The 23,493-nt window shown below is 37.9% G+C and overlaps 1 protein-coding gene across 3 annotated transcripts in view; it reads left to right on the top strand.

Moving 5' to 3' along the window:
• Kpna3 (karyopherin subunit alpha 3) overlaps positions 1–23,493 on the top strand; it is a 69,100-nt gene that overhangs the window by 40,357 nt on the left and 5,250 nt on the right. For all 3 annotated transcript variants that reach the window (XM_052191254.1, XM_052191257.1, XM_052191256.1), the window contains 12 exons: positions 5,219–5,308; positions 5,497–5,526; positions 5,622–5,674; positions 5,814–5,909; positions 9,644–9,729; positions 11,792–11,878; positions 12,229–12,398; positions 13,416–13,460; positions 20,202–20,333; positions 21,216–21,344; positions 23,118–23,222; positions 23,319–23,390. In XM_052191254.1, the coding sequence (XP_052047214.1) occupies positions 5,219–5,308; positions 5,497–5,526; positions 5,622–5,674; positions 5,814–5,909; positions 9,644–9,729; positions 11,792–11,878; positions 12,229–12,398; positions 13,416–13,460; positions 20,202–20,333; positions 21,216–21,344; positions 23,118–23,222; positions 23,319–23,390 (1,095 nt within the window). The remainder of the gene's footprint in view (positions 1–5,218; positions 5,309–5,496; positions 5,527–5,621; positions 5,675–5,813; positions 5,910–9,643; positions 9,730–11,791; positions 11,879–12,228; positions 12,399–13,415; positions 13,461–20,201; positions 20,334–21,215; positions 21,345–23,117; positions 23,223–23,318; positions 23,391–23,493) is intronic.

Below are 23,493 nucleotides of genomic sequence, written 5' to 3' on the forward strand. Positions count from 1 at the left end.
TTTAAAGACGTGTTCAAGGACTTTAAAGGTATAATATTAGTAAATTCTTCAGTGAAGTCTGAAAATACAAAAAGTAGAATAAATTAATGATAATATGCAAGTAGAAATAGAAACCATGGGCTGGAGAGATGGCTCAGTGGTTAAGAGCACAGATTGCTCTTCCAGAGGTCCTGAGTTCAATTCCCAGCAATCACATGGTGGCTCACGACCATCTGTAATGATATCTGATACCCTCTTCTGGTGTGTCTAAAGACAGCCACAGTGTACTCAAATAAATAAATAAATAAATAAACAAACAAATAAATAAATAAGAAAGAAAGAAAGAAACAAACAAACAAACAAAGAAGAAAAGAAAGAAGAAAAGAAAAGAAAGAGAAACCATAAATAAAGTTTAGGAAGTCTAACAAAAAAACCTCAGCAGTAAGTCCCGCCAACAGAGTATAAGAAATGGAAGAGAGGATCTCAGGCTTTGAAGATAGAAGAACTAGATACTTCAGTTGAAGAAAATGTTAAATCTAAATACATCCAGGAAATCTGAGGCATTATATAACTCAACAAAATCATGCAGAGAATTTTCCTAATACAAAAGAAATCTCTCTTCCCGTGTTGTATTCTGATTTTGTAAAAATTTTATATTATTATTTTTAGATGCTGATTCCTTTCTTTCCCCCTTCTCTTTTCCCCTTCTCTTTTCCCTATCTTTCTCTTCCCTTTCCTTCCCCTCCCCTCGCCCCTCCCCTCTTCCCCTCCTTCCTCCTCCCTTTCTCCCCTCTCCCTCCTCCCCCCCTTCCCCTCCTTTCCTCTCCTCCCTTCCCCTTGCCTCCCCTCGCCTCCCCTGTTTTGAGACAGTCTCTGTATATATATCCCTGGGCATCCTAGAATTTAGAGATCTGACTGCTTCAGCCTCTGGAGTGTCCAGTTACTACCTCTTGGCTACTGATGCCATGAAAGGATTACAAGATTCCTTGCAGAGATGCTTGTTCAGGGCTGGGGGAGTTGGGTGTACAGAGAGAAGCCTACAGAATTAATTTGAGTGTTATGTAAGGCCATTTTCTTTAATGTCAACCCAATTAACTTAGCAGTTAATGAATAAGCTAGATTTGACAATATATTCCAATAAATCCTACTTTTACGGAGCAGGAAGATCCCTACAAATTTAAGCCTAGTCTGTTCTACTCAGTGAATTCTAGGCCAGCTAGGGTTACATAGTGAGACTGTCTGAAAAACATCATCAACAACAAAAACACAGAAAAAAAAAACAGTGAATAAGAAAGTAAAGCTTGATAATTGTGAAAGTTTTTAAAACTCCTAAATAATTAGAGCATCAACAAGATCTCATGTCAATGAGAACTTATAGAATGTTGTTGTTGGTGCTATATTTTAAATAGTTATGGTAAGTTGAATTAACATATTAGGAATTCTAAAATTTTAATTCTCTAATTCTAAATTCTATTAGTTTAAATATAGCACAGACTTAAGAAAATGAGGATATAAAGTGAAACTGAATACTTCAAAACAGTAGTCATTTTATTCATTGTCTGACCTGAGAGTGGTTGTTTATGAAAGGGTTCACTATATCTGGAGTTACAGGTGTCTGGATGTTAGCTGAGACCTTGCTTGTTCTCCACATAGCCTAGTCCTCTGTTGTTCAGTGTTTACATGTTAATTTCAGAAAGAGCACCAGGAGAGGACAGTCTCCCCCATCTAAGTACTTTCAAGCTCTCTAGTCAAATGTACCTCTGCCAAGGGAGTTGCACAGGTCTACCTCTGCTCATCACAGACTGTACAACTGCAAGTGTGGATCCGGGAGGGAGACCTTGTCGGGTTTAACCACCCACCCACCCACATTCAGTGAGATGGGCAGTGTAGGTGTGGATTACCCCTTCTGAGTTCTACAACCAGATTAACCAGTAGCTAAAAACTACTGTAATTTCTTTCATGTTTTGTTTTGTTTTTTGGTAAGACAAAAGTAGTATTATAGGTGAGTACCAGCAGGCATTCAAAGAAGCAGGTAATTCCAAATTTGTTAAATGATTTCAGATGTAAGAAAAGAAGATGTACTTCCAGTTCCTTATGAAACAAGAAAAATATCAGCAGAGCATCAAATGCTTGTCATCCAGTTCTACTTGGGGAAAGAGAGGAAGAAAATTCTAAACAAAGTCTTTTTCTGTTTGTTTTTGGTTTTGTTTGTTTTTTGAGACAGGATTTCTCTGTGTAGCCCTGGTTGTCCTGGAACAAACTCTGTAGATCGGGCTAGCCTGGAACTCAGAAATCTGCCTGCCTCTGCTTCCCAAGCGCTGGGATTAAAGGCATGCGCCACCACTGCCTGCCTAAACAAAATCTTAATAAACTGAGTCCAATAATACATAATTTAGAAAAATTTAGGAATGATTGTCCTTGAATAAAAAGGGTAGTTTAACATTGAAAAATGGATTATTTTACCCTATTCACAGAGGGAAGTGGGGAGTTGATAAAAGAGGAACATAATTTGGTGAAACTGAATATTCTCTCATGATTGAAAGGAAACCTAACAATTTATGTATAGAGAGGCTCTTTCTTTCCTGTGTGGTGGCTCGTGCTTTTATCCTGGCACTCTGAAGGCAAAGGCAGCCACATCTCTTTGAGTCTGAGGCCAGTCTGGTAGGCATAGCAAGTTCCAGGCCTGTCAGGGTCTACTATTCTACCTAGTGAGACACTGTCCCTCTAAATAAAATATCAGAACTGTTCTTCCAAACTAGACAAGGGTACACTTACCTGTACATCACATGGTTGTATATAATGTCCAAGTACTTTCCTAAGAGTGGGGAATGTATATCTATACCTGGAAGAGTAGGGGTAATGGATAAAATTCCTGAAAGGCTTTGGAAGCATAACTTTTCAGGTGCTAAGAAGCTGGACTAAACCAGCATGAAAATAGAGGGAATCAAGGTTAGAATAGTTTAGGGAAGAGGTATATCTTGTGGCTTCTAAACATGACTGAAGCAGCTTGGAGGAAAGAGAGTTTGTTTCATCTTCTACCTTGTATAGTCAATTATCTAGGGAAGTCATTAGGAACTGAAGTAGAGGCCATAGAGGAGTGTTGCTTACTTACTGGTGTGTACTTTGTGGCTTGTTACCCTGCATTCTTAGAGCACCTGAGACCATCAGCTGGTGGGTAGCATTTCTAGCAATGACCCTTCTGAAATTAACCATTAATCAAGACAATGCCTCTTAGTTTTGTCTCTAGACAAATCTCATAGAGGTATTTTTTTAACTGAGAACTCCTGTAGTTTGTATCAAGTTGACAAAAAACTAGCTGGGGTTATAGTCGTAGTAAACGTTGGTTTGTTTAAACTTTTAAATGGAGTAAGTTTTTAGCTTTTTGGAAACAATTTCAAATTTGTAGTTTGAAAGTTAAAGTTGAAAGAATAATATAAAACCACTGTATACCCTTGTGGCACATAGTTTCTTTAGATTGTTAGCATTTTCCATATTTGCTTTGTTTCCTATTTATATGTTACACACGTACATTTTTCTTAATACTAGCTGTAGTCAATAGTGAGGTTTTTTATTGCCTTTAGTGTATCAACTCACATTTCAATAGAGTCAACTTGGAATTTTCAAAGTGTAAGTCAAAAAGAACCTATCCAAGATAGGGCCAGCAGTTTTTTTTTTTTTTTTTTTTTTTTTTTAATGTAACTCTTCTCCAGTCTTTCTCATTGATAATGACTGTATCTTTGAAGCATACAGACAGACTTTTTTTTTTAATCTTCCCAATGGTAGATTAGGGTTTGTTTGATTTTTTTTTTTTTTTCTTTTCACAAGCAGTGCCAAAGGGATATTGTTTTTCCCTATAGCAGACTAGGGAGCTCACAGAGCTAATTTGTCTTTTACTACTGGTTGTATATTTTGTCAGTTGGCCAAGAATGCCATCTGAAGGCTACATGTATGGCTTAGTGGTAGGGTATTTGCCTAGCCCTAGGTTCAGTCCCTGGTAACTATCTCATAACAAAAGTCAAACAGCGCCATCTACCATTTTCTTTTCACTGTATGTTAGTGTGTATTCTGTGTGAGGCCACTTGGGTATATAAATATCAGTGGCTTTGCCATCTATGAAATATTGATGGTTTTTTATTGATATTGATGGTAGTTTAGGGTCTAACTAATGTTGGTTATTTGTGTAGTTACTAAGAAAGAATGATGCTATAAAAGTGAGAATGTACTAATGACTATATAGATATCATTGTGTTTAAATGTGCTGGCTTATACACAAAAGTTGCAAAATGTGTGTGCAGTTTTCCTCGTGTTTTGATCCTAATTTTGCCATGAATATTGAGGCCTCTTTAATAACTGCTGTAGTCAAATATATTCACAATATTTGTACCACAGAAGTATATTCTTTTTTTTTTTTTTTTCTTTTTTCTTTTTCGAGACAGGGTTTCTCTGTGTAGTCGTGGCTGTCCTGGAACTCACTCTGTAGACCAGGCTGGCCTCGAACTCAGAAATCCGCCCTGCCTCTGCCTCCCAAGTGCTGGGATTACAGGCGTGCGCCACCACGCCCGGCTGTATATTCAAATTTTAATTTGAAAAGTAACTTGCTTTTAAATAATACTTGAGATAGCATAATTAACATTCTGAACAATTTGGGTTCCATAGAATGGAAGATGGGAAGAATTCTTGTTGGTGAAATTCATATACCAAGAGTTTAATCTGGGCTGGCAAGATGGTCAGGCAGTAAGCATACTGGTAGCTACCGGAGGCACAAGTCTGACTACCTGGATCTCAGAACTGGAGGAGAGAGCCAGATTCCCAATGATTTCCTCTGACCTCTTCCATATGTGCTCTGTGGTTCATGCCCCATAGTACTGATGATGCTGGTGATAGTGGTAGTAGAAGATAAATAAACCTTTAGTATGAAGTAGTGCTAATTTAAGTGACATTTATCTTATAGCAACGTGCAGTGAGGCATTGCAATGTAACCTTAAGCTGTTCTTACTGTATTCTTAATAACTTCAGGCAGCTCTCAGCAGTAGGTAGGTAGAAACTGCTTGATGCATAGTACTGTACCCCCGGTAAACCCTCACAGTGGTGATCAGAACAGGTGGTGCTTAGTGCGCTGGGGGGTAGATGACACAGGCGGTGGAGTTAAACCAGGCCACTGATAATACTGGCATCAAAGACAGCTTCATTTTAACAGCAGCCTCCATGAGTCCTTAAGCTTTCATTGATTGTCTTTCAGAACAAAAGAGATGAACACTTACTGAAGAAGAGAAACGTTCCCCAAGAAGAAAGCTTAGAAGACTCAGATGTTGATGCTGATTTTAAAGCAGTAAGTTAGTTACCTGTGTGCTTATGATGTGCCTCTAAATATTTTTGTTACAACCAGGGGAGTGTTATTTTAAATTTAAGAAAAAAATTAATAATAATAGTAATAAGGCATGTTAAATTATTACCAGATAGACTAGTAAATCGTTTTGTTAATATTCTCTGCTGAACTATCTTTCTTTCTTTTTTAAGCAAAATGTAACACTAGAAGCTATATTACAGGTATGTCATTAATTTAATACTGTCATTCTGAAATGTTTTGGAATAGTTTCTTTTTATTTTAAATGTCTGAAATACATATACACTTGCTGTTGCAGAATGCCACAAGTGATAATCCCGTAGTCCAGTTGAGTGCTGTGCAGGCAGCAAGGTAAGAGATGATCTGTCCCTCGCTTGGATGCCATAGCTTACTTACTGTGTAGACGTGGGGTAGTGTGGTATGCTTATGTTCATAGTGTGGGAGCAAGAGCGTTTAATTTTTTTTTCTTTTCTTTTTTCTTTTTTTGTAGGAAACTATTATCCAGTGACAGAAATCCACCAATTGATGACCTAATAAAATCTGGGATTTTACCAATTCTAGTAAAATGTCTAGAAAGGGATGATAAGTAAGTTTGAATTTGCCTCACTCGCTTTCTTCAGTTAACTTAAAATTTAAAATTAATATTTTTCCAAAGGGTTTGATGGTGTTTTGCATTTACTAAGCTTGGATTTGTTTTATTTTTGAGGTGTTATAGATCAAACTCATCCCTTGCGCATTCAAAGTAGGTTCACTGCACTGAGCTATATATCCTTATATTTCAGTGCAGTTTTCGTCCCCGTCATGGTATTTAAACATCACAAATAGTATTTGAATCACCATTTGCCTATGAGTCTATATATAGAGTAGCCTCATGACTAGTCAGCATGAATGGTTTCCAGAACCATGTGGTTTGTCCTTACCCTGGGAATAGTCCAGGTGATCATTGACCCTTTGGCCAGTCTTCAATAGCACTCTAGCCGTGGTTATTTATCCCATATCATGTGAGGGCGCTCTGCTTACCTAGAAGAGAAGGGGACTGTCCCCTTTCCGTTTATGTATAGACATCTCACAGGGATGCCCATTAAACTCTCTTAGTTTAAATTAACTTGGTTTGAAATCTAAAACTTTTTTAAATTAATACTATCTTTACATCTAGAACATATATACTGTAATGAAATATTTTGCTGAATGCCCAAGGAATTTTTAGTAGATTAAATAAAAATAGTCGTCCATAAGGGTTTGCCATTGAGGACTATGTATTTAAGAACACGTATGCTTCTCTGGTAGCTGCAGTCCTCCCTCTGCCTCTAGACCTTATCTGTGCCTGTTAGTGCATTCAAGACAACCTCAGGAAATGTGCTTTCTGGGATGAAAGCAGAGGTACTTCCTTTAGATTAGTTGGACCAAGAGTGAGCCCAATCTTGGTCTTTCCATTATTCTATCTCTGTCTTCCATCCATACATTGTGGTCTGGCTTATATGTAGGCTGCCTGGTGTGTGTGTCTGGTTGTCCCTGCTGCCTGTCTGGTCTATATGTGTCTGAATGTCTGGGTCTGTCCATGTTCTGTGTCTGTCCCTAACAAAGGGCTTTGCTTTATATTGATTGAATAGCACAGAACACAGGCATTGGGAAGGGGGTGAGGAATTGTCTACAGAAATCTTTAACAGGTCTGCAAAGGAAGAAGTCACTTTAACATTTATGGTGGATACTGGGGGTGGGGGGGAGAATGAATGAATGAATGGAAAGGGTATGGAAGAAGTTGATTGCATGGAAAATCAAAGACATGGTAAGGTTATATTGTTTTCTTAAAAGTAAGTTAAATTTAAACAGGTTGAGTCCATGGTAAGATAGTAAGCTAAGTATATAGTCTTAAGTGATCTTAGGAGGTATTACTAACTTTGCTGGAAAATCTTAAGTCTCTTTGGGATCAAGAAATATTTTCATTAAAATGTACTTAATATCTTAAAATCTGCTATATTGTTTTCTTATCAGAGTTTATTTGAGTAAAGATAAATCTTGTTCTAGCTATTTAAAAGATTAAATTTCTTCTTTCATCTACCACTAAGACTCCTTTTTGGTTTTGGTTTCCAGTTCTGTTCCTCCCACTCCTGTCTGTTCTTTACAGTCTTTGAGATAGATTTGTTTGTGTGAATTTGTCTGTGAAACAAAAAATAGGACAAAATATAAACAACTTAACAATAATTTTAGAACCATCACCCAAGATGTGGTATGAATAGAAAATTGCCAGTGCTTTAGATAACAGCTTTGTGATTCCTCTTGGAAAGCTATGTTAGCAGTGTAAAGGATTATGTTAGACTTATAGCCATATAGACCCTGGTCTAAATCTAGACTTGGTATTGACCAGAACACAACTGATTTTTGAGCCTCAGACATCTGCAAAAATTAGGTGGTTGTGAGGAAATGTACATGGTTTGTACAAAATATTCTGTATTGTTTATTTGCTTCATTCTGATTTTATATCTTACTTGTTCTTTTTTCACATGAGTTTTGGAAGACTTACCTTGGCCCCACAACTTAAGTTTTTGTATCTTCACATTTTCCTGTTCATGGCCCCCATTTCTAGTATTTTGTAAACACTCCTTAACGGCTTATTTATACTTCCGACTTTCAGCTTGTAGTAGTACATAGCATCTGTCACTACCTCCCTCACCATCCTTTTAATGTCCCTAGCTCCCAGCCTGCCTTCCATTCCCTGCCTTCTGCCGGGATTGATGGTGTCAGCTCTTGTCTATTTCGTTTTCTGTTTCACACTGCTGCTATATCTGCTCATTTGTTTTCCTTACTTCTTCCGTGTTTATTTAGACAGATTTTTTATTATTATTATTCCTAGTTTTCAGCTCATTTTAGATTTTTGCTGGCTATCTGTCTGTCTCCTTCAGTAAGCCATTTTATTCTTCCATCTATCTATGTTACTTTTTAATAGATTTTTCCTATACCAGTCTTTTTTTTCTTAATTTTATTTATTTATTATATGTAAGTACACTGTAGCTGTCTTCAGACACTCCAGAAGAGGTTGTCAGATCTCATTACGGATGGTTGTGAGCCATGTGGTTGCTGGGATTTCAACTCAGGACCTTCGGAAGAGCAGTCAGTGCTCTTAACCTCTGAGTCATCTCTCCAGCCCCCCCCTACGAGTCTTTAACAACCCTTTTTTCCATTTCGCATGCCATTGACTGACTCCAATCCCTACCTTCTCATCCCACTCCTGGATCCTCACAGGACAGGCAGGTATTCCGACACTGGACTGCCATTGCTTTTGCTTTTGCTTTTGCTTTTGAGATGTGGTCTCAGTCGTTAAACTGGGTGGGCCACTTTGAATCTGCTCTGTAGCTCAGGCCATCCCTCACTTCCTTCATATCAAAAAGTTTACCCTTTTATTTTTTCCATTTTTCCTTTTTTCTATCTTTCTCTCTTGTGGTACCCCACCCTCTCTTTTTTTCTGGAGACAGGGTTCTTACTGTGTATCCCTGGCTGGCCTAGAATTCACTATATAGACTAGGCTACCCTCTAACTCATAAAGATCTACCTGCCAAATGCTGGGATTAAGGAGTGTTAGCAGCCCTGGCTTTACTTCCCTTCTCAGTCGAATGAGTTCTCAGTTCCGTAGCGTGCCTTGTGAGATGGCCTGTGCTTCTGCCCTCTAGCATTTATGTACACAGTTTTAGTTTGTGATCCTTAGCTTTCTTACCTGTCTTAATCATATGTACATCATTCCACCTACGATAGCCCTTTTAGTGTAGCTTGTCAGGGCCTGCCTCTTAAAATCCAGTTTAGGAAAGCAAGCTCACTTTTTACTCTTTTTGTTAGATCTTCCATGACTGACTCAAATTATAATGCTTTATCTGAGGAATTATGCAGGCTTGTAATGAAACAGTTTGTAATATACCCCATATGGTGTAGTGGACTCTGGTGGGTCCCAGTTTTAAGACTAGTCCGGAGTCTGTAGCTGCGATTAAAGTGAGATTGTAAGGGCTTTGGCTATACAGTGGTAGTGGGTTACTCTATAAGTGCAAGGAAAATTCAGGACATAAAGTCATGATTTGTTCATCATATGACTATGAGCAAGGACGAGTCAAGAGATGTTTGTCTTATTGCTGCCCTTCTCAGTGGGCATAAAGAAGGCAGTTCGCAGTGCCTGGCTTGGAGAAGCAGTCAGATGCTGAGGTAGATATGTGCAGCTGGTGGATAGAGCAAACTGAAATTCAAGGACCAGGTAAGGTGGTTGAGGCTCACAAGTTACAGTGGTGCTTACATGTCTTACAAAGAGTTTTGTTTTGTTTTGTTTTGTTTTCTTAACAGTCCTTCATTACAGTTTGAAGCTGCTTGGGCACTAACTAATATAGCATCAGGAACTTCTGCACAGACTCAAGCTGTTGTACAGTCTAGTAAGTCAAATCTTTTTCTTAAATATGCTTACAATAGTTTTTATACCAATAACTGAATTTTACCTTAGAATATTTTGAAGTGGGTATAAATTTTTGTTATTTTAATTATTTTTTTTATCTTTTCGGTATTATTAAACTGTTACAAAATAATTGTAATTTTGGAACAAAATAGAGAATAGACTTTTTATTTTTCTTGCTGTAGAGATAGTATCCTAGTAACAGGACTTGAAATGTCTTGGTTTTAGTACCTTCTAAGTATGCTGAGTAGGCTAGGTCTTCCATGTTACAGCATGTAGTTGTTTTGGAGCAGGGCTTCGTGGGTACGGACTTGCTGTGTAACCAGATCTGGTTTTTGAGCTTCCTGTGTAGTTTCAGCCTTACCTTAAACTTGGGCTACTCCTGCTTCAGCATCCTGAGTGCTGGACTCACAGGTGTGCTGTACACCTGGCTCACATACAGTGGTTAATTTTTTTTTAATTGTAAGACAAGTCCTTACTGTGTAGCATTGGCTGATCCGAAACTTGTTATATAAACCAGGCTGGCCTTAAATTCAGAGATCACCTTGTCTCTGCCTTCTGAGTGCTGGGATTAAAGGCGTGTACCCTACACCTTGCTTATTTCAAGTGAGTGACTATAATTTTGTGACTGAAGTTACTACGGCTCTTAAAAACTTTTACAAGGTGCTGTAGTAGTGAACAAGTTTTTAATAGAATTAGGAGGTAAAGTTAACTATATAGCACTTTATTTTTATCATTGACATTTTAAACTGAATTTATCAGCAATGGAAATAAAAAATGCCTTGAATATTAGTTTTTTAAAGTTATGCTCGAGTTAGCCAAGTGTCCACAGTTCTACTCCTAGTTGAAGTGGGAGAGAAAGTGTGTGTACGAGGTTCACAGAGCATCCGGTCATAGTTTCTCTAGTTCACTATTAGTGGGTCAATAAAAATGTATGGAACTGAATATTATTTAACAATCTAGAAGAATAAAGCAATGATAGCCATGAAATAGATGAACTTGAAAGTTACAAAAGTGAAGGAAGCCAGATACTAAAAAAAAAAAAAAAAAATCACATGCAGTGTGATTTCATTTCTCTGAAATGTCCAGACTAGACAAGTCCACGCATAGAAAAGGCAGGCTTTTTAATGATTGCCTGGATTTGGGGATCCAAGTAACAGAAGAGTAAATGGATGTTGATTGCTAGCGATAGGAGAGCTCTTTGTGGAATGATGAACATGGAAAGCTGGATTGTAACATTGACTGTCATGACTTACAGTGATACATTCTGTTAAAGTATGAAATTATTTGTAATAAAAAGATCAAGTTAAGTATCTAGTGTACTGGTAAAGCTAAATAATCTAGAGCTAGTACAGAGTAGAAGTTTAAGAAAAAGTTAACTTATGCTGAAGGTGAGTATAAGGTAACAGAGTAACAAAGTTAGGGACTAGAGAGATGGCTCCACAGTTGAGAACATTGGCTGCTTTTCCAGAGAAGCAGGTTCCATTCCCAGTATACACATGAGCTCACGGCCATCTCTAACTATAGTTTTAGGAAACTAGACACCCTCTTCTGGCCTCCAGGCACTTGTAGTGCCCAGACATATACATGTAGGCAAAACACCCATATATATAAAAAAGTAACGATAGAACAAATAATAAATACGATTGCTTTAAATTGTTTGGTAAATCTGATTAATTGGTCCTGGTTAATCTTGTCTTAGGCATTGGAATTACATTCAAAGTAAGTATTATGCTTTAAGAATACATGTTTGGGATAGGAACTTTTTAAAAATCAATTACAGGGAAGATTTTGCACTCTTTTTTTTTTTTTTTTTAAGTTAATGACATAGTAGCCTCCTTTAGATTCTGTTTGATGCTCTATTGCTCAAATATCACCAAGTTAAAAGTACTGATACTACTTATTTTTACATATCCATGCCAAATTTGTGCAGTGAACTGTAATTGGGCAAATTGTAATGTGTATCTGACTCTTGACTATTTTATTAACTTACTTGGGTTGAAATCTGTGGATACATTAGATAACCCAGTTTTTCTTACATACAGATGCAGTACCACTTTTTCTGCGACTCCTCCATTCCCCACATCAGAATGTTTGTGAACAAGCGGTGTGGGCTTTAGGAAACATTATAGGTAAGTTGAATTCAGGTTTGAAAGGCTTTAGTTGACAATCTTAAATTAACTTTTTTCCCACATTGGCATAGCCATTACACACTATGTTTCCTCTGAATTTCATGTGAGTTGACTGTATTCATAAACTTCTAAATGGCACTTAAATGTAAAAGGCACAAAAGGATATATCATTTGTGTCAGTAGTGGTTAAATTTCTGTTCCCCAAATCAAAACCATGGGAAGCAACGCTTGATGTCTGCCTGGTGAGGAAACATAGGGCATCAGTGTCCCAACATGAGCCATTGCACACATTTCAGACTTTCTCATCCTGACTGTGATTTTTTTTTTAAATACAATTTTCATTTCTGTAGGTGATGGTCCTCAATGTAGAGATTATGTCATATCACTGGGAGTTGTCAAACCTCTTCTGTCCTTCATCAACCCCTCCATTCCCATCACCTTCCTTCGGAACGTCACATGGGTCATTGTCAATCTCTGCAGGAATAAAGACCCCCCACCGCCTATGGAGACAGTTCAGGAGGTAAATGCAGAATTGTAAGGCGAGATGGTTGGTTTCCCTGTTTATGCTCTAGGTATTCTTGCACAGGGAATATAATGAACATTCTGTTTTTGTTGAAAGTATGAAGGTTCTTCTGTTTTTAAATATAACACACCATAAAGTTGAGTGCTGTTCAGTAGTAAAAGGTTGTCTGTCCATTCTAACGCTTATTTTTTAATGACATTTTGGGAAGAGAAAAATTTATAAAAGGGAAGAAGCCAGTTTTCATTACTGCTTTGTGGATTTCTTATACTCATATTATTTGCTTATAAGAAATAAGCAAATAATTTGAGTGACTGCATTCAGCTCATTGATCTCTGGCAAAACTGATGTTCTTAGAAATGTGGTGTATGTTAAATTCTTTAAAATCCTGTAAAACCTTAATTTACTTGACTGTGGAGTGAGTAAATCTGTGTCTTTATCCAGGGTTTGCACCTTTCGTTACCACAGTGATAGTAGTATGAGTCCCTAGGAGGGAGGCAGTTTTCATTTGCTGTAAATTTATGAAAGGTCTTTTAGGACCTTGGGTCAACAAGCCTGTTCGTTCCCTTGTAGTGGTTGTAATTTTCTTGACTAAAGTTATTTCACTCAAGCAGCTTATTGAGTGCAGATTTAGATGATGGTAACTGTGAATAGTAATTTCTCTGAACTATCCACAGTGTGTGCTTGTGGCTGACGTCTCCATTCCGCTCCCTGACATTACCTCATAAAGGATGTTTCTGGAAGTAATTGAATTTCTCTTAATATTAGTCCCTGTCGGATTTATTTAGCTCTTTTAATTAGACATTTGAAATAAATATGCTTTTTGGTTTTTCAGACTGAGTTTATTAATTTCTATTCTTCTTAGAAATATTAAAAATGTTTTAATATTTTAAAATTAATAAAAAATTTAAAACGTTCACATTTTGTTTTAAGTAATTACTGCTTTCTGTGTTATAGTTTGTTTTTACAAGGATGTGTCCGTCAACTCTAGTTTTACTTTTTATCTTCTTTCCTCAGATTTTGCCAGCTCTGTGTGTGCTCATCTACCACACGGACATAAATGTGAGTAACGTGGTGTCATTGTGGGAGTTGACTCTTGATGGGGACTACAAGGGTTTTATAAATGAGTGCTAGAGTATATTTTCTCTTTGAGTGTGTGTGTGTGTGTGTGTGTGTGTGTGTGTGTGTACGCGCACATGCACACTTGTATACATAGAGGTGGAGTTGGAGAATGAGAGTAAGTTTAAATCAGATTGATGTAATTTCTGTTTTTAATCTTTTTGTCAGTAGAGATGCAGATTTCTTGATCCTGAGAGTGATTAAGGACACTATGTGATTTCACTTTCCAAAATTTCTATTGAAGTAATTTTTTGAGGGGTTTTTCTTCCCATTCTTTTGTCCATTCTGCTCCCAAGAACATGATACAGAAGCAGTATAATTTATTAATAAAGCTGTTGACACTCTGCTTGGCAGGCTCTGAGCTATGCCAACCCTTCCACAGTGTTAAACCACCCAATGCTCCATTACTTACCAAATAGTGTCTGCTGGGCAGCATCTGCTATAGTTGTCTGTCCTCAGAACAAACTTCTCTTGGTCATATTCTCGGGGTTCACTCCAGCTAATGGCCACCTCCTTCTCCTTTTGTTCCTTCTCATTGTGGTCCCTACTTGAGTCCCCCTATTCAGTCTCAAGTCTCACCTTCCTCTCTTTCCTGTCCAGTCACAGGCTCAAGCATATTATTAACAAATAAGAAGTTATTGGGGAACTTTTTTTTTTTTTTTAATTTGGTTTTTTTGAGACAGGACTTCTCTGTATAGCCCTGGCTGTCCTGGAACTCACTTTGTAGACCAGGCTGGCCTCAAACTCAGAAATCTGCCTGCCTCTGCCTCCCAAGTGCTGGGATTAAAGGTGTACACCACCACCGCCCAGCCATTCCTATTTTTTCTTTTTTTTTTTTCTTTTTTTTTTAATGTGTGAGTACACTATCACGGTGTTCAGACACACCAGAACAGGGCATCGGATCCTATTATAGATGGTTGTGAGCCATTGCTGGGAATTGAACTCAGGACTTCTAGAAAGAGCAGTCAGTGCTCTTATCCCCTGAGCCATCTCTCTAGGCCCATCAGGGAGCATTCTTTACATGCACTTTGGTCAATACAATGCCTATGTCCTGTCCAGATTACAGTCTGATCTTGGGACACAGAACTCAGTATATGAAAACACAGCGCACAAGACCAACCCCAACAAGTGTCAGTCACCTGTAGTCAACTACAGTCTTAAAATTTTAAATGAAAAATATCAATAAATTACTAATGTTTTAAATAATTTTATAGTATATGGCTATAATTGTTCTATTTTATCAATTATTAATGTTTTGATCTGCCTAATTTATAAATTGAACTATCACAGATATCTATGTATTACAAAACACTATAGCCATGTTGGGGTGGCACACGCCTTTAATCTCAGCACACAGGAGGCGGCAGGTGGATCTCTGAGTTTGAGGCCAACTTAGTCTACAGAGGGAGTTCTAGGACAGCTAGGGCTACACAGAGAAACTTTGTCTTGAACACCCCCCTAAAAATGCCACACACACACACACACACACACACAGACACACACACAGTCTTAGGCATTTTTGTGGGGTCTTAGAACTTGTCCCAAGTTTGAGGGAACTGTTATAGTGTTTTGGTTTTTTAGATTTTTTTTCAAGACCATGTTTCTGCCGTGTTTCTATATTAATATGTGAAAAATGATAAGTTTTTATAAGCCACTATGGCCATACAGTGAATAATTGCCATGACAGAATTGAAGCCAAATCCATGGCCTATGCCATGATTTTGCAAACACACAATATGGTTTGAGCATATAATAGAGAAATAACCAAAGTGCTCACTATGGAAGCACATAGAATTTTATTTGACAAATTAAAACTAACAAAAAATCACCCATCCAGGGCTACCCAGAAAAAAGCCTGTCTCAAACACCACACCAAACAAGTCTAACCAAACGTGCCAAATATCACCAAGGAAGTAAGTAGCATTTGAAGTGAGCATTATAAGAGCCATGAGTGGTGGTGTGCACCTGTAATCCTAGCATTTGGGAGTCAGGTGAGAAGGAACAGGATTCAAGGCCAGCTTGAGTTGAGAGCTTGTTTCAAAACAAAACACAACAACTGTTACATTGCAAGTAGAAGGAAAGTGTCGGAAACAGAATGATGTCTGTCTTGTTTACAATATGTGGAACATATTTTTTATTCACACATGTTAATGTCAACACTTTTTAGTTATAAAAAGTCTAGGAGACAGTATTTCTGTCTGAAGTCATGGAGTTGTTTTGAATAGTTTTCTTGCTGGTTGAACATCATTTGAGGAACACTAGGAAGTGTATTGAAATCTTGACTACATGGAGGTTTTAGAGAGTAGGTAACTCAAGAGCTTGGTGTGGATTTTATCTGCAATCTTGGCTCCTATGTTTAAAAACTATGGGGTTTTGCCTGGTAATGAGTGAGGCTTAGAGAAGGTTCTGGGATAGATAAGTGACAGATACATTTATATGTGTAACACATGAGAATTGATATTTGTAACAGACTGCTGTTTCTTTTTGTTATTTTGTTCTCTTTCCTAATTGCTGAGCATTGGTAGCTAACACTTGTAATAGCAACACTGGGAGGTAAAGGGAAGAGGGTCAGGAATTTACAGCTACATAACACCATGTCTGAAAGATAGGAATGGAACAATCCTCCCTCTCGTACTGTTACTTCTACTGTTTTTCTTGTATATTATATATTTTATAATGGCAATTAAGGGTTGTTTGGTGAACAAATGTTTGTAACTTACATTTTCACTAATTTAATGTAATAAAGTGTCTTTTGCATCAAGTTTTAGCTAAATTCTACTGTTCTTAACAGATTTGTAACTTACTTTCTATTTTCTTCTTTCTTTGGTATAGGTATGCCTTTACTTTTATTTTTAGTTTTCTATTACTTATTTTAGATATAGCTCACATAAATTGTAGGGCTTGTTTTCATTTAGAAAGCTAATTGAGGACTCTGCTAGGGAAATTTTTGCACAGTGATAAAGTGCTTGCCCTGTGTTCAACCCCTAATACAAACAAAGGATTTTAAATTTTAACTCTAAATACACCTTTTGAAATATCTTTGCATTTTCCACTAACTCTACTATGTTTTTTTTGTAGTAAATAAAGTATTTTATTTGTTTGCAGCTAAGCTTGTTAATATAATGAAAATATATAAAGAATGATGTTATGGTTTTTAGTTAGAAATAGGACAAAGCTGTTTGTTAATAAGGAATCTTAAAATGTGAATATCCTAGAAATACCTACAAGTAAGCTGATCTCAACAATTGTCTCTGAATATTACCTTACTTTGGAAGGTATTGGCAAACATTTGAGTTAAAACTCAAGAATTTTCCAAAATAATGCCGTATGTAATTAATGAAAGTATTCTAAATTTACACTAAAACAATTTTCATAAAACTTTTCTTTCCAAAATAATAGTAAAGGAAACAAGGCATTTTGTAAAATGTAGTCCTGAGCAAGGCATTGTACAAATAAATGTGTACTTGACTTCTGCCTTCTCAAAACAGAGGCTGCTTTCTGCTCACAGCCTAGGACCAAGGCAAAGAACAGGCACTATGCAACTTCAATTACAGGGTTGCCAAAACCAAGCTCTTAAGAGTTGAGCGCAGACACCTTGGGAGGGTTTAGGGAACCTGGACAAATGATCTAGGTAGGTTCTATGTTGAGGCCATAGGAAGGCAGAGTGGCTTCTCCTGAGTCTGGCCCAACCCACACTCACCTGTGTTCTGCTCCAGGGGAGATCTTTTCCCTGTACAAGTTCAGCATCTAGGAAGCTCAGACTCTACTGGTTATTTTAAAGCTTAATGTCAAAATATTTCCTCAGCACAGCTAGGCAGAGTCCATGTGTTTGTTGATTGCCTGTGTCCAGTTCATTCTAATTTCTCACCATGTATTTGCAGATTCAGGACTGCAGATCTTCCCCGATATTATGATCATGGCTAAATATCCATTCTAACTTACGGTTCTAATTCTGTGTCTGGAAACAGTCCCTGTAGTTAATGATAATACCTACATGTTAAAATCCACTGTTATAACTTATGTAATCTTCTAAAGACCAAGAAAATGTTTCTAACCATAGTTGTTATGCATCTAATTCACAGCCAGACTCTCCAAGATTAGAAAAAGTTTTCCACAATACAAATAATAACTTACACAGACATGCACACACTTCTCACAGAGCTGTGCTTGGGGAAATTGTAAATGTTGAGTGCCACTGAAGGCATTCTTTGCTAAACTGTGGTTCCTTTCAGGGTCTCTTTTTTCTTTTTTTAAGAAAACTTATCACAGTAGGGCACAGTTGTTTCTACTCTTTTTCCTGGAACTCTTGAGACAGATGTCAGCTTTGTTGTAAGGCTGCAAGTCCCTTGGCTCTGCTCCTTTCAGTCTTTTTGTTATTGTTGTTACTTAGTGTCTTAGTTGGTGTTGTATTGCTGAGTAGAGACACCATGACCACAGCAGTTCATACAATGGAAACATTTGATTCGGGCCTGGTTACAGTTTCAGCGACTTACTCCATTGTCATCCTTGCAGGGAACATCACTGCATGCAAGCAGACATGGTGTTAGAGAAATAACTGAGAGTTCTACATCCAGATGCTCAGAGCAAGAAGAGAGAAGGGGCCACCCTCAGTGATACATTTCCTTTAACAAGGCTACACCTACACCAACAAAGCCATTCCTTCTAATCCTTTGAAAGTAGTGCCACTTCTGATGACTAAGCGTTTAAATATATGCACCTATGGGCCATTCTTAGTCAAACCACCACACTTAGATTATATTTCCAGTCTTTCCTTTGATGCAGCTCTTGAATTTGTTTTGATTTTTTTCCTCTGAAAAGCACCCCCCCCCCCAGCTTCTGCCTCAGACATGTTCATAATTGTTTCCCTTCCCTCCTTTTCTGCTCTTTACTCTCCACCTCATCCCATGCTTGGTGTAATCCAGATTCAAACTAGTATTTAAGTATTTTCTTCTTACAGATAATCTGAAATTGTAAGCATAATTCTTAGTAATGCTAAAGATGAAGATGACGTGTGTCTTACGTCTCTGACTTACATGCTTTCCTAGAAGATATGTAAATTCAGTAGCTGCTTTTACTTTCGGGCCACAAAATACCTTTAATTTGGATTCTTAATAGAAAGGTCTCCAGATTTCAAATAGGTTGAGTGGTGCTTCTGCCTCAGAAGACAACAAGGAAGATCACATACCAGTTTTGTGTTCAGAATCTGTTTTTTAGATCCTATAAGCACTTACCCTGTTTGGATTTGTTCTCATAGTTGAAAACTGGAGAAGAATGAGGGTGAGGCTTAACTTGGGTTTTGGAGTCTTGTGCAGCCTAGGTTGCTCACTCTTGCTCTGTAGCTGAGGATGGCTTTTACTTGTGCTCTCCAGGTTCCATCCCCTCAGTATTGGCAGTTGTAGATGTGTGCTACCACAGTCCGCACCACGTGATGATGCTTCTTGCTTTTCATTTGAGGGTCTATGTCAAGGTCAAGTGCCAAGTCATTTCTTAACATACTTACTTTTAGTAATCAGAAACATTATACTGCTCATGAAGGAAGGGGCTCCAGCAGGCCTAAGCATGGCAGACAGTGCCAGCAGGCCTTCCCCTTCTTCTTGTTCCCTTGCAAACCATGGATCACACCTCCAAAGGTAGCCACCAACGTCTGTTCTTTTATTTGGACACTTTCTTGAGCTAGACTCATTATTACTGCTGATTACCAAGGTCCAACTGTCACAGTATTGAAGTCCATAATTCAAAAGCCACCCTAATTAGCATGCCCAATAAAAGCAAGCCGTGTCCTGTCCCATTCTAACAGAGGCACCCGTCACACCTGAAAGGATGTTTGCTGCCCGAATTAGAAACCAGTTGCTTTACTTTTCTTCCCCACTTAATAAAAGATCTCTCTGTGAAAATAGATGTTTGAGAATGGTAATCCGGGGTCTGGGAGGAAGCACTCCACTATGTGCAGATCCTTTCACTGAACATACTTACAAACCAGTAAAATGGATGTGCGGTTATTACTAGGTTCTTCTAGACTTGAAGCAGTACAATGTTTTGCCTCATACTGTATATGAAGTAGATCATAGTTATTTTAGTAACTAATTTTTGGACCCAGGGAGAATTTACTGCTTGTTTAACAGTTTATTATTTATTATTGTATAATAATGTATTTAATCATCATTATTATTATGTCTATGTGTTATGTCTACATCTGAGCTCTGCACCTGTGTGGAGGTCCAAGGATGACTTTGTCTAGTCGGTTTTCTCTTTCCACCTGTGTGGCTTCAGGGGTCGAACTCAGCTTTCCAGGCTAGTTTGCCAACTCTTTGCTTGTGAAACTGTCTTGCCAGCCTTTTATTTTTATTTTATTTTAATTTAATTTTATTTTTTCCTATATCAGTTTTATTTAAAACACAAATAAGTATTTCTCTTGTTAATGGCAAATGTTTCAAATAATGTTGAACACAAATCATTGACTAATATTATTTTTATTTTTATCTATCTGGTACATAAAGTCAAACTGGAAAAGAAGCATCCTAGACTTCTGTCTCATGTTCATGAAGGGTGGTGATCTCAGGTAGACACTGAGAGAAAGATCGGGTTTATATCTATCAGTACATGATGCCTCACCACCAAGTTAAAACAAAACCTTTTTCTGTTACAACTCCTTGAATATCTTTTTCCTGTTTTTCCTTTCTGTAGATTCTTGTAGACACTGTTTGGGCATTGTCCTACTTGACAGATGGAGGAAATGAGCAGATACAGATGGTTATTGATTCAGGGGTTGTACCCTTCCTTGTGCCCCTTCTCAGCCACCAGGAAGTCAAAGTTCAAGTAAGTATTGTAATTTTTTTCATATTAAATTATTTATATGACCAGCCTTCTACAATCTATTCAGTTAAGTCCAATAGCATGCACTCAAGGGTGCCCTAGCTCATCTCTTGAACCCAGATTTGTTTTCTTAATTCATCAGCATTTCAGTTACGTGTGTCTCAGAGTATATAGATCTGTATGTTTTCCATTGTCATTTCAACCAGACAGAAATAAAACTGCTGATCTCCACAAATTGCTTTCTAGTATCCCGTTAGGAGACAGTGTGGTACGTATCTGATGCCTGTGTTCTCCCTCATCCCCTTCTGCTGCCTCCTTGGGCCGTTCTCCATCCTTGCTGTCAGTGCTTAGGCCCTCCTTCACCGTGCCCTGTTACACGTCCCTGCTCTTTCCATTGAGGGCTTCAGTCTGCCTCTCTTAACTCTGACTCGGGGATGGTCTGACTGTATACCTTTTGACTCTGCTCTGTGAGGGTTATTGTGCGTTCTGCTCATCATCCTTTTTTACCAAATGTTTTCCTAATGAGAATAAATGCTGACCAGAATGGCATTAAATATATTAAATGCAGGACTATATATGACATGGTAGACACAAAGGCATGCTGATTCAGGACAATATTACAGTCTGTGGGACCTGTTTAGTGATGAATAAGAACTGTTTTAAAGATGGGACTTCATGATTTTTAGTTTTCGCTATTTAAAAAGCTTTTCTAGTAAGTTTTCTGTGGAGTCCCATAATTTTCCACAAGAAATTATTGTTTAAAAGTGATTGCTTGTTTTGCTTATGGCTTTGTTGTAGGGATAGAATAAATGTTAGAGCTAATGAAAAATACAGAAACAACAGTTTCATTATGAACATGTTTAAAACGTTTTATTCACCCTTCAGACTGCAGCACTCAGAGCAGTTGGGAACATAGTGACTGGCACTGATGAGCAGACCCAGGTGGTTCTCAACTGCGACGTCCTGTCCCACTTCCCAAACCTCTTGTCACATCCAAAAGAGAAAATAAATAAGGTAAAGGGACGCACTGTTTCTCCTCCTGTCTTTGATGGTTTCCTTGTTGCTGTTGTGTTTCTTCTGATTCAGAGTCATGACACTCCACGGGAGAAATCTTTTATCACTGTTTTAGCTTCTGCTTCCTTTAGTTCCACTCTTATAATGGAATAATGAATATTGAATATTTGGACTCTGTGTTTAAATAGGTTGAGCAGTATCGGTAATTATTAAATTATTAACCAGTATACAAAATATATATATATAAAATCTCCCACAGAAATAGCTGGTATTAAAAAAAAAACATAATTTAATCTTGTACAACATTAGAACAGACCTTAGGGTGTCATGCCTTCTTTCAAAGGTCTTAAAAATGTATTCCTTTAAAGTTTTGAATATATATACAAATTGGACAGTAGATCTTAAGTGGTTTTATGGCTTATTTTACATAGCATATTTTTAAAGGTCATTCATTCATTTGAATGTTACAGCTGTGTGTGTGTTTATGTATGTGAGGAAAGACCAAGGTCAGCATCAGTTATCTTCCTCGGTTGCTCCCTACATTGTATTTTTAAAACTTACTTTTATTGTTTTTAATCTGTGTATGGGTGAGTGGGCATGGACATAGAAATGCAGGTAGCAGTAGAGGTCAGAGACAGCGCCCACCCTTCAGCTGGGGTCCAGGGTTCCTAGGAGCTGGACTCTGTTCTTTACCGTGGAGCCATTTCCAACTCTCGCCTTGCGTTTTGAACTAATGCCTCTCCCTGGACCTGAGCACTACAGCTCCTTTTGTCTGCCTCACCAGTGCTTGCGTTACAGATCTGTGTCACTGAGCCGGGGTGTTAGACGGATGCTAGAGATCTAATCGGGTGCTTGTGCTCGGATGGCAGACACTTTACCACCTCAGCCACCCTCCAAGCCCTGACTTGGTTTGCTTGCATGGCTGAATAAGTCATTCTGTTGGGTGTGTATACCACATGTTTTTCATTTACCTGTTGAATGACACTGGGATTGTTTTTACCTCTTGGCTATTATGAATAAAGTTGCAGAAAACACTGACATCAGCAACTGTTTAAAGTCCTTGATTTAGTTTCCTTTCTGATATAGCTAGAAGTTGCTGAATCACGGTAATTGTGTGGTAGTTTTTTGATGGCCCTTTAAACTATTTTCTCTTATGGCTGTACTTTACAATATATTAGGGTTTCATTTTCTCTCAAGCTGTGTGGCTATAGCTAAAGGTCATAATGTGTCTCACATAGGTGCTAAGTACCTGAACATAGGTCTTCATGCTCTTGTAGAAGGTACCTTATCCACTGAGCCTTCTCCCCTAACCTAATCCTTTAAAATAAACTGAATATCTTGTAGCAGTAATTTTGGCAAATATATAGAAATTGCAAATTCTTTGGGCATGCCTTTCAAAATGAGCTAATACAACTCTGTGAAGAAAGGTTTGGGGCTGTTTTATTTACTGCTGTATCACCACTACTTAGACTAATGCCTAGCTTAAAGTAGGCTTACAGATATTAAGTAAACACTGGGTTTAGTGGACATACATGTGTCATGAATGGAAGCTTCCCTCTTCTTTCCTTAATTGGGAAGTCCGAATTGGCTAAATAGCAGGTAGAATGCTTGCCTAGTAAACCTGACAACTGAGTTGGATCTCTAGAAACACATGATGAAAGGAGAGAACCAAATCTCAAAAGTTAGAAGTTTTCTGACCTGTACATACGCACCATGGCATGGGTGTGCACATAGCTTTTTCAATAAAAGTGGTCCATATTTTGTTCACTACAGGAAGCGGTGTGGTTCCTTTCCAATATAACAGCAGGCAATCAGCAGCAAGTTCAAGCTGTAATAGATGCTGGGTTAATCCCTATGATTATTCATCAGCTCGCTAAGGTCAGCCATATTATGGATTCATTATTTATCTTAATTTATTACCACCCAGACATTTTTGATAAAGAACTTACTTGTGAAATTGTTTTTACATTTTAGGGGGATTTCGGAACACAAAAGGAAGCTGCTTGGGCAATTAGCAACTTAACGATAAGTGGCAGAAAAGATCAAGTGAGTTTGAGAAAATTTAACTTGTCACTTTGCTAACTTCAGCAAGGGCACTTCTTTCTTCTAAGTTACTGGATGTTTTTGTCTCAGTACTACAGTTGTTAGA

The sequence above is a fragment of the Apodemus sylvaticus genome, chromosome 8, assembly GCF_947179515.1.
Source record: "Apodemus sylvaticus chromosome 8, mApoSyl1.1, whole genome shotgun sequence".
In the NCBI taxonomy this organism is placed as follows: domain Eukaryota; kingdom Metazoa; phylum Chordata; class Mammalia; order Rodentia; family Muridae; genus Apodemus; species Apodemus sylvaticus.